Genomic DNA, 15216 nt, shown 5'->3' on the forward strand with positions numbered 1-15216 from the left:
AGGAAGGGGCGCGACCCCACTCCGTAAAAATAACTATTTCAACTTATCCTTATGTTATCTTTTTCCTTCTCCTCTCTACCGTAAATATTGAATTTCTTTTTTTTAGAGTGGCACATAGAATGTAAAGAAAAGATCTTTCCAAACACAACTTGAAAGTTGAAAGTATCATTTTCTTTTAAACTAATTGAACTCATGAACACCATAAGAACATCATAACCTCTAGATAAACAAGAGATGAGATACCACTAACTACCCCCTTCATTTCACTCAGAGTACTACTTTCATATAACTATATAATTTCAAAAGTTTATTTATACTTATTAAACTGCACCCATTGACGCAAAAGAGTTTAGCTCACACTCATTTAAAATTCTGGATTCGCCCTTGCCTCACGAACTAAAAACTATAAGGCAACAGGCTAATACGAAAATGTAAAATACAATTTACAGATTATACAGATCAAGAACAACAAAGAGAGCACCGAACCAGTCCGTTCTCATTACAAACATGACACCTTCTAACTTGTCCTTCATCTTCATCAAAAAATTTCCTGCTGCCATCACAATTTGAGCAAGGCAAAAACCTTACATCCCCACAACCTTCACAAATATATCCAATTGGCCTTAAAGGAATACCTCTTAATAATTTTGGCAATTCACCAATTTCATTCAATTGTTTGATAACTTCAGCTCCTCCAATATATTTCCCTTTTATAAAAACTTGTGGCAATGTCACATTATTCTTTTCGCCCATAACAGTTTGTAATTCCTTCCTATACGCGATATGCATAGAAACATCTCTTTCATCAGCTTTAACACGATAGCTTCCTATGATCATTTTCACCGTATAACAATCCTCAAATGTTCTTCGTACTCCTCGTATACTCGTGAAATAAATTACCACACGATCTTCTGTCCCAGGCAATGTACAAGAATTGTAATTAAATGACTTTGAATGCTTGGTTTGAGGTTTTGGAATTGAGGGTCGATGAGTTTCCTTACGAGAATCGAAAATTGAACATAATTTTTTCACTTTTCCTTTAAAAGATGTTCCCACCATTGAGCCTAAAGGTGAGCAATGTAGCTTTTTAATGGAGCCATTACGTTCAATGGAAGGAGGAGAAGGGTAAAGATATAAGGTCTTTTCAGGGAATTCAATTGGATTTCTGGGGCTGTGTATAGTCTTTGATCTATTGAATTTTGATGATGTTTTTGCCTTGTTGATTTCTTGGTATTCAAAATCATTGTTCGTTTGATTATGATTATGATGATGATGATCCATTACAAAATTTGAGAATTCTTTGTGTTTTTTTCACGTAACAAATTCAGGGGTTACCTTTTAACAATCTACCAATGATCCAAAGATCAATGTAAGTTAAGGATACTTGATAGAAAGGAGTGGGGAATAAAAGCAATAAATCCTGGAAATGATATAAATATATGATAGAAATTGTTGATAGGAAAATTAAAAATTGTGAAGATCAAAATAAAATTTTGAATGATGAATATAGAGAGAGTGGGAGAAAAGGGGTAATGGAGTTTTGGATAAAAATGGTGAAGATGAGGGACGGTGAAGGAGGGGTGGCGTAGGGTGGTGGGATAGCTTTATGACGAAGTTATATCTATACTAAAATGTTTGTTAGAAAAATGGTGCAAAATAGCTTTTGTCAGTGCAAGAGGAATTTTTCTTTTTTGAATAATTTAATGGTACAAAAATGATGTTTTTGTACGTTGAGCATATTGAGTTGTGCAGGATGGAAAAGAGTATTTGATTTGAGATTTTATCTTTCTAGAAGTTTGTGTATCCCTTACTTTGGATATAATTTGTAGTATATAATTAAAATTAGTTATTTTATCCGCGCTTCGCGCAGTTAATATATATATATATATATATATAACCCCCCTCTCTCTACTTTCTCTCTCTCTCTCAACCAACCCCCTTTGTAAACACTTAGTTCATAGCTTAGTTTATAGTTTGTAAATCAAGTTCAAGAATTAATAAAAGTTTTGAAGTTCATCTTCAGGGCCTTGCTTCTCGGCCTACAAGGTACATATTTTTATTCTTCTTTTTAGTATTTTTAGTCTCTCTCCCTAGCCGTGACTATGTCCGGCTAAACGGATTCATATCTATGTTGAAGAACTAATTTCTCTTGCATATTAACCATGAAGAATCCAGACTCTTTCAAAATATAAAGAAATTTTAATATAGTTTCTTGATTTGGTTCCAAGATGGTGGTACAGTCGGTTCTGGTACTACTCTTATTGGCTTTGCCTTAGTGGCTACGTCTAGCCAGCTGTGACATTAAAGCCCGCTGAAGTTGTCAAAAGGGCTACCTCTTTCACAGTTAGAACTGCTAGACACATGGGCTCAGTAAGAGTATGTATCGGGCTTAGACAGGCCCCTTGCTTGGGTAAATGGATATAGATCCTTCCATACAGTCATTAAACTATAATAGAATTTCCGTATATTTCGAATCCTTATTGGTCGTGCGGACTACCGCCAACCTCTAAAGTGTACTAAAGCAGCTAGATCTGGATGGACGTGCGGACTACCGCCCGCCTACCTAGATCCTGGTGTTAAATGGTATCAGAGCCTAGGAATTTTCATGGTAAATGTGTAATAGATATGAAAGATTCAACATAGATATGAAGCTTTTGGAATGGATCTGGGAGAAACAAGTACTAAAAGTACTAGACTTGAAGAGGTAGATATACCTCAAAACCTTGATTTATTAAATAAATGGACAATTCCTAAAGTTTCTATAAAAACCATTTATGATTATGGTTGGTTTGATAAACTTTCTTCTAAACAATTGATAAAAACGACTGAACAGTCTTTAGCATTAAATTCGTCTGAACAGACTATTCGTTTGTTAAACAAGCATGATATAGATTTATATAAACATCATTACCATTATGTGCATATTGGTATGGTTCAAATTGCATTTAAACCTTTAACCCTTAAAGGATTACCAGAGACCTTTTTAGCAGCTCTTAGAGATGCTAGAAATCTGAATTTCAGACAGTCTCTAATGGGTTCGATAGAATCTACAGTGGCCTATGGTCCGGTATATTTTAATACTCAACCCAATCTGCAATTATCTCTTTCTGATGTTAATATTCTTGATGCTTTGACTTTAAATGTGAAAACGCATGGTTATAATTATGCGCCTGGTTCTGAACTTATATGTCTGTCCTATAGGATTTATTTCAAACTATTATCTACTTTGAATCCTAGATGTAAGTTATACGATACTTCGGATCAGACCATATTGGTCGAAACCAATTTTGCAAAGTCCAAGGTTACCACTAGGAGACCTATCAGGTGGGAGGAAATTAATTTTCCAACTACATGGACTTTAAATTCAGTCATATCCCCAAGTCAGATTACTAACGACTTGTCAAATACTGAATTTTCGCATGTTACTCAAAATCCAGATGGTAGGATTTGTATTCAATTTGATGATAAGTCTACTATTTATAATAGACATTCATTTTCTAATCATAGACTTCTACCTGCTATTCAACATATTTCCCCTGTTGAACCAGTTTACGGTCCAGCTCGCAATCGTGCGGCTTCTTTACACACTATTGCTAGTGATAAGCCTGATCAAAAGGTTAAAAGGGTTGAAAGGGTTAAGATTAACCCTCAAACAAATATTGTTCAAGATAATGACAATATTTCAGATAAGGATATTCCTTCTTTATCCGAGATGGATTTCGACCCCAATAATATTTAATGATTCCACACCAAATTGATTTTAGCCCCGGTTCTCGGGCCCGTATTTATATTCAAAAGGAATTTTTTAGTGAAAAATGGAACCAGTTTAAAACATGGTTTTTTGATACTTATAGTAAAGATGATTTAAATAATATATCTCAAGAATTTTATGAAGCTTGTGCCTTGCATAATCAAATTATGTATTTTGTTCCTTGGTTTATAACAACTTATTTACCTCTTTATATAAAGGTATTAGAAAGATCTTATAAAGACGGGAGTGGTAATATTACTAAAGCAATTTATCCTCCTCAGGCTCCCTTTATTTTACCTAATAATACTGGTATTACTTTCACTGCCTTTCAAAAATTTATTGATGATAATGTGGCAGCTATTAGTATTGCAGAAATTAATAAATTGATTTCTCAAAACAATTATTTGGGTTTATATGTTAAAATTTTAGGAGAACATATTGGTTCTCTTGATAAAAAACTTGATGATTTGACTATTTTAATAAAAGAAATGGGTACTAAGAAAGGACCAACTGATATTGCCTCCACTTCAGGAAATAAAACAGTTGATCAAAACATTCTTACTCATATTCAAAGACCTCCTGAGATTCAGGATTTTAAATTTAAATCTCTTGATGACTTAGCTCAGCTTTTAGATAAAAAGCTTTCTGGTTTAAATATTAGACCTATTGATTTATCAAAAAAATTTGCTGATAAAATGGAGACCGTTTCTGATTATAAAACTGAGACTTGGTCAGAGTTTAATAAACTCAAAGGGATTGTTAAACAAAATCATAGGTATGCTGATAAACCAAGAATGCAGACCTATTATTATCCTCGTCCTACTCCTCAAGATGTGTTGATTGAGGAACGAGACTGGAATCAGACTAATACGTCTTATAACGGTTCCGAAATTTATGAATGGAATCTTGATGGTCTAACTGATAGACAATTAACCATTCTCGTACACTTCTCATCGAAGTGTCTGATTTTTCGCACTGATCTAGTGATTGGAGCAGATTTCTTTTCAATCCTTCTAAGTATTGATTTATCAAATCAATTTTATCTCCGTCTTGGATTGATATTCTCCGAGCAATATGTTTAACAGTGCTTTCTTCTATTATCCTCTTTTGAGGGGCCGTTACATATAAATGGACTTGTGTTTTAATAGAATCTAATAATTCTTGTCCATATAACGTCTTTGTTTTGGGATCAGTCTTCATCAATTTGTCCCAAAAATTATTGTAGAATACCCTATATAAACAAGGGATTTGTTCTTCCGTATAACCTAATTCCGGAGTCCATTTATGGATCCAGGGGATTGAAAATTCAATAAAGAAGTAGATTTGATCAATTTTTTCTAGGTAGCAGATATGATCTGCGTGGTATAACTCTGTTAAGAACGGCGAAGCTTTTGTCCATTCTTTGTATAACTTTAGAAATGGTTCGGGCAAAATCTTGGTAGTAGGACCGTGGTATGACCACCAGTTTAAAAACCAGTTAGGGATAGGTCCTGTAAATACCTTTGCGCATACTTTGATAAACCAAGTATGCTTATGTCTCTCATTGTTATAATAAAGCACCCTATCAAATGCTTGAATATAATCCCAATAAGTGAAATTCATAGGTGATTTATTAAGGCTTATCTGCCTTTCTTTCATTGTTGAAATACCCCATTCTTCAACAGATATAATCTGTTTGATAATGACTTTTGAAAAGTTATAAACATTTTCATTCGTGTTATAACCCGAAAAGTGCTGGAATTCTGCACTACCTGTACTGATCAGGATAGTTTCATAATAGGTGCGGGTTTTATATGATTCACCCGGATAGTATAATCCATTAATCAGATATCTCTGAAATATTTTCCACGGTTCTTCTTTTCTCTGAATCTCAGAGTTTTCAAGGAGAAATATCATTTCTCTCTTTGGTAACTTTTCATATGACTTGATATCGTCATTGTCTTCCTCTTTAGCAATTGAAGCAAAAGTATCACTTTGCTTTTTGGATGCTAAATAAGCCTGCAGATGTCCATATAACGGACTATCTTCTGGAATATCTTCCAGATGTATAGAATGTCCTGAGGATTCTCCTGTATGCGGCACCTTTGAGTTTATCAAACTCTTTTTTCCTCTTTGTATTACTGGAGAGTTTGATGAGGATCCGTATGACGATCCCTGAGAATAAGTCCTACTAGGGGAAGATCTTCCCCTACCTCTGCCCCTGGTGACCCATGAAGGGTCCATTCTGCGGAAATTGCAAATCATTATTAATTAAAAAGTGATTGCAAATCATTATTAATTAAAAAGGATAGCATAATTCTAGTGCTGATATCATCTTGACCGAAGGGACACACATTTTCAATTAACTGAAGAATATCAATAACTTCTTGAAAATTAGAGTGTTCTTCTTCCCTTGTTTTAATAATGTTAGCCATAATAATATCAAGTATAACTTCTTGTAAGTCTCTATTTAATTTAATCACTTTAAGAATAGTGATCAGTACCTTATCATCAAAAAACATGGTATAATAATTCATAATCTATTCTAAATATTCCCGGGATAGAAAATCCGGAAGGGAATTATCAATTCCTTTTTTGTATTGTATTTCAAAATCGAAAGGTGCTAGCTGAGCCTGCCATCTAGCAAATATTAATTTTGAAGCATCGTGCTTAAAATCTTTGTCAAACATGTATTTAACAGATTGAGCATCAGTTTTTATCAAAAACTTTTGGTTGTATAAGTCGTCTTGAAATTTTAATACACACTTAACAATTGTTAACATTTCATGCGCCACAGTAGCGTATTTCTTCTGGGCTTCGGTCCATTTACCAGAGTGAAATCTTATTAAGTATTCACTCTTATTATTGGGATTTACTTGTTTCAAAATCCCTCCATATCCAACATTAGACGCATCTGTCTCGATAATCTTTTGCCAAGTAGGATTGGCAAGGGTTAAACAAGGTAAAGATTTAACACGCCCTTTAATACTTTTGACTAACTCAGTATGTTGGTTAGTCCAAGGGTGTTTATGATCTTTCTTCAGCCGATCGTATAGAGGGGCTAGATCTCGTGACAAACTTTTATAAAAAGGGGATATATAATTCAGACTTCCCAAAAATCTTTGTAATTGAGTCCTGTCAGTGATAACATCAGGAAATTTTGAGGCAAAATCAATAGATCTTTGTATTGGGGTAATTTTTCCCTGGCAAATATTATGACCTAGAAAACGAACATTTGTTTGGAATAGACTCATCTTAGATTTAGAAATTACTAAACCGTTTTGTATAACAATTTTCTTGAAAATATCAAGATGCTTGATATGCATCTCCAAAGTTTTGGAAAATACTAATATGTCGTCAATATAAACGATGATAAAATTCAAATATGGGTTAAAAATATCATTCATAATTTTTTGAAATTCAGAAGGGGCATTTTTTAAACCAAATGGCATAACATTCCATTCATATTGTCCAAATGGAACATTGAAAGCAGTTCTATAAGTATGCTCTTTAAATATTTGAATTTGCCAATAACCAGATTTTAAATCAAATTTTGAAAATATATTGGCGTCATATAACCTAGATAGCAAGTCCCTTTTATTAGGGATAGGATACCTAATCCATTTTAGATGTTTATTTAATGGTTTATAATTTATAACTAAGCGAGGAATACCTCGTTCCTTTTCTGCCGCATTATTAACATAAAAGGCAGAACATGACCAAGGAGATTTTGAGGGTTTTATCAAACCCTTTTGTAACAAACTATCAATCTCGTTTTTGCAGAATTCAACTAAGCTCAGCATTCATCTGGCAAGGTCGAGATTTAGTAGGAATATCATCCTCAGAGAAGGTTTCTTCGTATGGAAGAGTTACAATATGCCTTTTCCTGTTCCAAAAGGCACTAGGGTGATCGGCGCAAACATCAACGGCCATTTTTTCAGCAATCAATTTAATCTTCTGCTGAACTTTTGCAGATTGTATAGTATCGAATATATTCATACTAAGAATTTCTAATTGTAATGAATCAACATGCCTTTGTTTCATATTAATCAAGGCATTAATATCTCTAGTTACGGGATCTGTAACAAAGGAATAGCTTATCCTTTTATCTTGATAATTAGCAGAAAAACCATGTTCATCTATATTATTAAACGGATAAATAGCATTAATAAAAGGTGTTCCAAGTATGATTGGAGGGTATAACTGGTTTTTTACCAAAAAGAAGAAATGTGGAATACAGACTTTATTCTGGCAAATATGAGTATTAGGCAATTTGTACTCTATATCTAAAGCATGACCAGAAGCGGATTTCACCAAATGAGTAGTCTTTTGAAAATATCTAGTAGGAATCAATCCTTCCTGAATGCAGCTTACATCTGCACCACTATCAATCATAGCTATATCAGTTATAGAAAAATTATTATCAATCAAAATAGTACATTTAATATACCATTTGTGTGCAGTAATAATTTGCATCATACCTAAAAATAAATCAGATTTTTCATCAGAAATTTCTTTTCCTTTATCATTAGAAAAATCAGAAAATCCTTTAGTCGAAGATTCAGGTAGAGAATTATTCTTCTCAATTTGAGTAATACGGTGATCGCAAATCATTTGATTTTGCTTAAGAGACTTAATATCTCTTTTCAAATTTTCTATTTCTTCTTTTAAATCATCAAAAGAAGTATCTCGACTAGGAGTAGTGGACTTTTGAAGTCTTCTATTTATTTCAGATAAAGAATATGGTGCAAAGTGTTCAAATTCGTTTTTGTATTTTTCAACAGATTTTGAACTACTAGAACTTGAACTTGCAGCTAAAGTAATAATTTTTTCACGAAGTTTTTCATCAGTAACTTCTTTTAAAAGTTCTATTACATTGTCAGATGTAATAGTTTTTATATTAAGATCATCAAATTGTGATTTCAATTTATAAAATTCATCACTATCACAAGCACAAATATCATTTTTGCATGTAGTGCAAGAAATATCTACATTTTTATTATTATCAGAAAAATCAATTAACTCAACTTCAGCTTCAGATTCAGTCTCTGAGTAATAGTCAGATTCTGATCCCGAAGTGTATAACAAGCCATAAACCTTATCGTGTAACTCATCATCGAGTTCTAAGGTTTTTAGCTTTTGAAGCTTGCAGTTTGGAGAAATATGACCAAACTTTCCACACTTATAACACTTAATATCAGCGAGATCACGTTTGGATCTATTCTTCGCAAATCGAGTAGATTTCCTGTTCGCTTTTCTAGTATCACGTTCTTCCTTAGGCCTATATCTAGACCTCTTTTTCTTATACGGGCTATCCGGGTTAGGGTACCTATGATATTTGGTTTTCTTCTTCCTATTTTGAGTGGAAGTTCCGGGTAAACCAAACTGGGTACAAAAGTCACCTACTTGGGACCTTTCTTTAAGCTTATCTATCTTAAGCTGTCTAGAAAGTCTTAGCTCATTACATAATTTAAGACCTTCTTCTGTACAAACACCTATAAGCTTACCATAGGTATAATTATTATACAGAATCTCTCCGCAACTACCCTTTAACACATTCCTTACTCTTTCAGCAAATAAGGAAGGGAGGCCGTCTATAAACTTGGCTTTCCAGTGTTCATATCTATTCTCGGGTAGTTCCATAACTCTACTCATAAAAGTATCTTTATACCATCTAAATTCACTAAGGGTCTTACATCTAAGTCCATTAAGTAAAGTTCGGACGGTCTGATGATTTGAGGTAAATCTACCATTGAAATGCTCTAAAATTGTAAGTATAAGGGTATAAACTGCATCTTCTCTACCCACTACTAGAGCCATTCCTATGTTATCAACACCTTCGTCGGTTGCAGTAGCATTTATAACGAAAGCATTTTCCTCTACGGATAAATGATTATCCCACCAGCCACGAAGTTGGCCAGTAAATCCTGCAATAATCATTTTGCAAATAGTTCTATCTGTATTTTTAACACTTTTACAGATAGTCGAATACATAAGCATTCTGTGTACGAGAATGGTTAATTGTCTATCAGTTAGACCATCAAGATTCCATTCATAAATTTCGGAACCGTTATAAGACGTATTAGTCTGATTCCAGTCTCGTTCCTCAATCAACACATCTTGAGGAGTAGGACGAGGATAATAATAGGTCTGCATTCTTGGTTTATCAGCATACCTATGATTTTGTTTAACAATCCCTTTGAGTTTATTAAACTCTGACCAAGTCTCAGTTTTATAATCAGAAACGGTCTCCATTTTATCAGCAAAATTTTTTGATAAATCAATAGGTCTAATATTTAAACCAGAAAGCTTTTTATCTAAAAGCTGAGCTAAGTCATCAAGAGATTTAAATTTAAAATCCTGAATCTCAGGAGGTCTTTGAATATGAGTAAGAATGTTTTGATCAACTGTTTTATTTCCTGAAGTGGAGGCAATATCAGTTGGTCCTTTCTTAATACCCATTTCTTTTATTAAAATAGTCAAATCATCAAGTTTTTTATCAAGAGAACCAATATGTTCTCCTAAAATTTTAACATATAAACCCAAATAATTGTTTTGAGAAATCAATTTATTAATTTCTGCAATACTAATAGCTGCCACATTATCATCAATAAATTTTTGAAAGGCAGTGAAAGTAATACCAGTATTATTAGGTAAAATAAAGGGAGCCTGAGGAGGATAAATTGCTTTAGTAATATTACCACTCCCGTCTTTATAAGATCTTTCTAATACCTTTATATAAAGAGGTAAATAAGTTGTTATAAACCAAGGAACAAAATACATAATTTGATTATGCAAGGCACAAGCTTCATAAAATTCTTGAGATATATTATTTAAATCATCTTTACTATAAGTATCAAAAAACCATGTTTTAAACTGGTTCCATTTTTCACTAAAAAATTCCTTTTGAATATAAATACGGGCCCGAGAACCGGGGCTAAAATCAATTTGGTGTGGAATCATTAAATATTATTGGGGTCGAAATCCATCTCGGATAAAGAAGGAATATCCTTATCTGAAATATTGTCATTATCTTGAACAATATTTGTTTGAGGGTTAATCTTAACCCTTTCAACCCTTTTAACCTTTTGATCAGGCTTATCACTAGCAATAGTGTGTAAAGAAGCCGCACGATTGCGAGCTGGACCGTAAACTGGTTCAACAGGGGAAATATGTTGAATAGCAGGTAGAAGTCTATGATTAGAAAATGAATGTCTATTATAAATAGTAGACTTATCATCAAATTGAATACAAATCCTACCATCTGGATTTTGAGTAACATGCGAAAATTCAGTATTTGACAAGTCGTTAGTAATCTGACTTGGGGATATGACTGAATTTAAAGTCCATGTAGTTGGAAAATTAATTTCCTCCCACCTGATAGGTCTCCTAGTGGTAACCTTGGACTTTGCAAAATTGGTTTCGACCAATATGGTCTGATCCGAAGTATCGTATAACTTACATCTAGGATTCAAAGTAGATAATAGTTTGAAATAAATCCTATAGGACAGACATATAAGTTCAGAACCAGGCACATAATTATAACCATGCGTTTTCACATTTAAAGTCAAAGCATCAAGAATATTAACATCAGAAAGAGATAATTGCAGATTGGGTTGAGTATTAAAATATACCGGACCATAGGCCACTGTAGATTCTATCGAACCCATTAGAGACTGTCTGAAATTCAGATTTCTAGCATCTCTAAGAGCTGCTAAAAAGGTCTCTGGTAATCCTTTAAGGGTTAAAGGTTTAAATGCAATTTGAACCATACCAATATGCACATAATGGTAATGATGTTTATATAAATCTATATCATGCTTGTTTAACAAACGAATAGTCTGTTCAGACGAATTTAATGCTAAAGACTGTTCAGTCGTTTTTATCAATTGTTTAGAAGAAAGTTTATCAAACCAACCATAATCATAAATGGTTTTTATAGAAACTTTAGGAATTGTCCATTTATTTAATAAATCAAGGTTTTGAGGTATATCTACCTCTTCAAGTCTAGTACTTTTAGTACTTGTTTCTCCCAGATCCATTCCAAAAGCTTCATATCTATGTTGAATCTTTCATATCTATTACACATTTACCATGAAAATTCCTAGGCTCTGATACCATTTAACACCAGGATCTAGGTAGGCGGGCGGTAGTCCGCACGGCCATCCAGATCTAGCTGCTTTAGTACACTTTAGAGGTTGGCAGTAGTCCGCACGACCAATAAGGATTCGAAATATACGGAAATTCTATTATAGATTAATGACTGTATGGAAGGATCTATATCCATTTACCCAAGCAAGGGGCCTGTCTAAGCCCGATACATACTCTTACTGAGCCCATGTGTCTAGCAGTTCTAACTGTGAAAGAGGTAGCCCTTTTGACAACTTCAGCGGGCTTTAATGTCACAGCTGGCTAGACGTAGCCACTAAGGCAAAGCCAATAAGAGTAGTACCAGAACCGACTGTACCACCATCTTGGAACCAAATCAAGAAACTATATTAAAATTTCTTTATATTTTGAAAGAGTCTGGATTCTTCATGGTTAATATGCAAGAGAAATTAGTTCTTCAACATAGATATGAATCCGTTTAGCCGGACATAGTCACGGCTAGGGAGAGAGACTAAAAATACTAAAAAGAAGAATAAAAATATGTACCTTGTAGGCCGAGAAGCAAGGCCCTGAAGATGAACTTCAAAACTTTTATTAATTCTTGAACTTGATTTACAAACTATAAACTAAGCTATGAACTAAGTGTTTACAAAGGGGGTTGGTTGAGAGAGAGAGAGAGAAAGTAGAGAGAGAGGGGTTTTTCGGCTCTCCTTCTTCAAATGAAGAAGCATCCTTATATAACAAAAAAAAGAATCTTGAATAGTAAAATGGGTCCCACATCTGGGTCCCTACACAGTGTTTTTACTGTAGATAAACAGTGTTTCTACTGTGGATGAACAGTGTATCTACTGTTTAAGTGGGTCCTGGCGGCTAAATAGAAGACTTCAAAAGTCCACTACTCCTAGTCGAGATACTTCTTTTGATGATTTAAAAGAAGAAATAGAAAATTTGAAAAGAGATATTAAGTCTCTTAAGCAAAATCAAATGATTTGCGATCACCGTATTACTCAAATTGAGAAGAATAATTCTCTACCTGAATCTTCGACTAAAGGATTTTCTGATTTTTCTAATGATAAAGGAAAAGAAATTTCTGATGAAAAATCTGATTTATTTTTAGGTATGATGCAAATTATTACTGCACACAAATGGTATATTAAATGTACTATTTTGATTGATAATAATTTTTCTATAACTGATATAGCTATGATTGATAGTGGTGCAGATGTAAGCTGCATTCAGGAAGGATTGATTCCTACTAGATATTTTCAAAAGACTACTCATTTGGTGAAATCCGCTTCTGGTCATGCTTTAGATATAGAGTACAAATTGCCTAATACTCATATTTGCCAGAATAAAGTCTGTATTCCACATTTCTTCTTTTTGGTAAAAAACCAGTTATACCCTCCAATCATACTTGGAACACCTTTTATTAATGCTATTTATCCGTTTAATAATATAGATGAACATGGTTTTTCTGCTAATTATCAAGATAAAAGGATAAGCTATTCCTTTGTTACAGATCCCGTAACTAGAGATATTAATGCCTTGATTAATATGAAACAAAGGCATGTTGATTCATTACAATTAGAAATTCTTAGTATGAATATATTCGATACTATACAATCTGCAAAAGTTCAGCAGAAGATTAAATTGATTGCTGAAAAAATGGCCGTTGATGTTTGCGCCGATCACCCTAGTGCCTTTTGGAACAGGAAAAGGCATATTGTAACTCTTCCATACGAAGAAACCTTCTCTGAGGATGATATTCCTACTAAATCTCGACCTTGCCAGATGAATGCTGAGCTAGTTGAATTCTGCAAAAACGAGATTGATAGTTTGTTACAAAAGGGTTTGATAAAACCCTCAAAATCTCCTTGGTCATGTTCTGCCTTTTATGTTAATAATGCGGCAGAAAAGGAACGAGGTATTCCTCGCTTAGTTATAAATTATAAACCATTAAATAAACATCTAAAATGGATTAGGTATCCTATCCCTAATAAAAGGGACTTGCTATCTAGGTTATATGACGCCAATATATTTTCAAAATTTGATTTAAAATCTGGTTATTGGCAAATTCAATATATATATATAACAAATCCAATCACTCTTTTTGTAGCTCTATAATGGCAAGAGTACTTGAGAAGAAATCCTTTCTAATGGGGAAAAGAAGTTAACAGTCATTTTATAGGTAAAATTGTAAATTATGTCGTCTGCTCCAATTGTTTGAACGTAGTTCATAGTGTGTAGAGGTAAACTTAATTAATAACTAATAATAAAATGTAAAAATGTGGTTGAATCCTCCAATTTACAATAGTTATACATATTTAGCTTTTCGTTTGTTGAAGGCTACGGAAAATAATAATAATTGATTTAACGCTGAAATTAGTTTAGTTATTCTTTTGGAGTAAGAACTTATGACAAACTTGATTTGGAGGAATAAATGTTCGTCTTCTCAAGCCATCTGGTGATATTCTACTGCACGTCCATCTTTCCCTAACGGAATATGTTTTCTTCTTTTCATTCTTCTTTTGCACCTTTCAATGTGTGCTTTGATTGGCATTTAAATTATTTTCTTCTTATCACCATGATATCATAGTTCATTTTATCGAATTCTGAAAAGTAAAAATTAAATTAAAAAAAAAAAAGAATCCAATCTCGGCCATATCGTCAGTGAATGAATGAAATTTGCAATCTCCTTCAACTTCTCATTTTCTTTCCTTCTCTTGAGTTTTTCCTTCGTTTCCCCATTTCTTTTCTCCTTATTTTTTCTTTTCTCATTCCATTTCTTTCTTCTCTTTGCTTCTTTCCCTTCTTATAATTCTTAAGCAAAAGCGGAAAGCTTAATAATCTGCCTTCCTTCCTTCTGGCGATGTGATGCGAATATCCAGTACTGTTTGTTCATGATTTCACTTTTTCGTATGAATGAACATAAAATTTACATGTTATGAAGAAAAAAAGAACTTACAGATAGAAAAGGAAGTAATAGTGATGGAGAGATTTCAGAATGCGGAAATCACCCTTGAAATGACAATGTCTTAAAACTATTTCCTGATTTCCCTGAGAATTTGTGACTGTCACTTAATCTCTATAACACGAGTAATGTATGTTGCTAAAGATGAATGATTCACACAGCGGGAAGGCTGAGAAAGCATAAGGATCTGTAGGTTTTTCGTCCTTAAATAAAGTCATATTGAAAGGTTGCAACGGTAGTATTAGGCATGAATGATTACCTGAATAGTTTTTCTCCATAAATAAAGAATCTGAAAGGTTGCAATGGTTACCGTAAGTGAACATTAAAGTAAATTACCTTTTTAGCAGGGAAAATAAGGAAGGAAAAAATCTAAGAAAAAAAAGATAAATAAGAATCCTAGTTTCCA

At 33.4% G+C, this 15216-nt stretch overlaps 1 protein-coding gene across 1 annotated transcript; it reads right to left on the reverse strand.

The window, feature by feature from the left end:
- Positions 1 to 255: 255 nt before the first annotated feature.
- LOC104238102 (uncharacterized protein At5g39865-like) lies at positions 256 to 1764 on the reverse strand. The gene has a single exon (XM_009792380.2). The coding sequence runs from the start codon at positions 1279 to 1281 to the stop codon at positions 460 to 462; it is 822 nt and encodes a 273-aa protein (XP_009790682.1). The 5' UTR covers positions 1282 to 1764; the 3' UTR covers positions 256 to 459.
- Between the last annotated feature and the right edge of the window lie 13452 nt (positions 1765 to 15216).

The sequence above is a fragment of the Nicotiana sylvestris genome, chromosome 5 (genome assembly GCF_000393655.2).
Source record: "Nicotiana sylvestris chromosome 5, ASM39365v2, whole genome shotgun sequence".
In the NCBI taxonomy this organism is placed as follows: Eukaryota; Viridiplantae; Streptophyta; class Magnoliopsida; order Solanales; family Solanaceae; genus Nicotiana; species Nicotiana sylvestris.

Bases quoted from the DNA above. Each gene is read 5' to 3' on its own strand.
- LOC104238102 (XM_009792380.2), bottom strand. From the start codon at position 1,281: ATGGATCATCATCATCATAATCATAATCAAACGAACAATGATTTTGAA.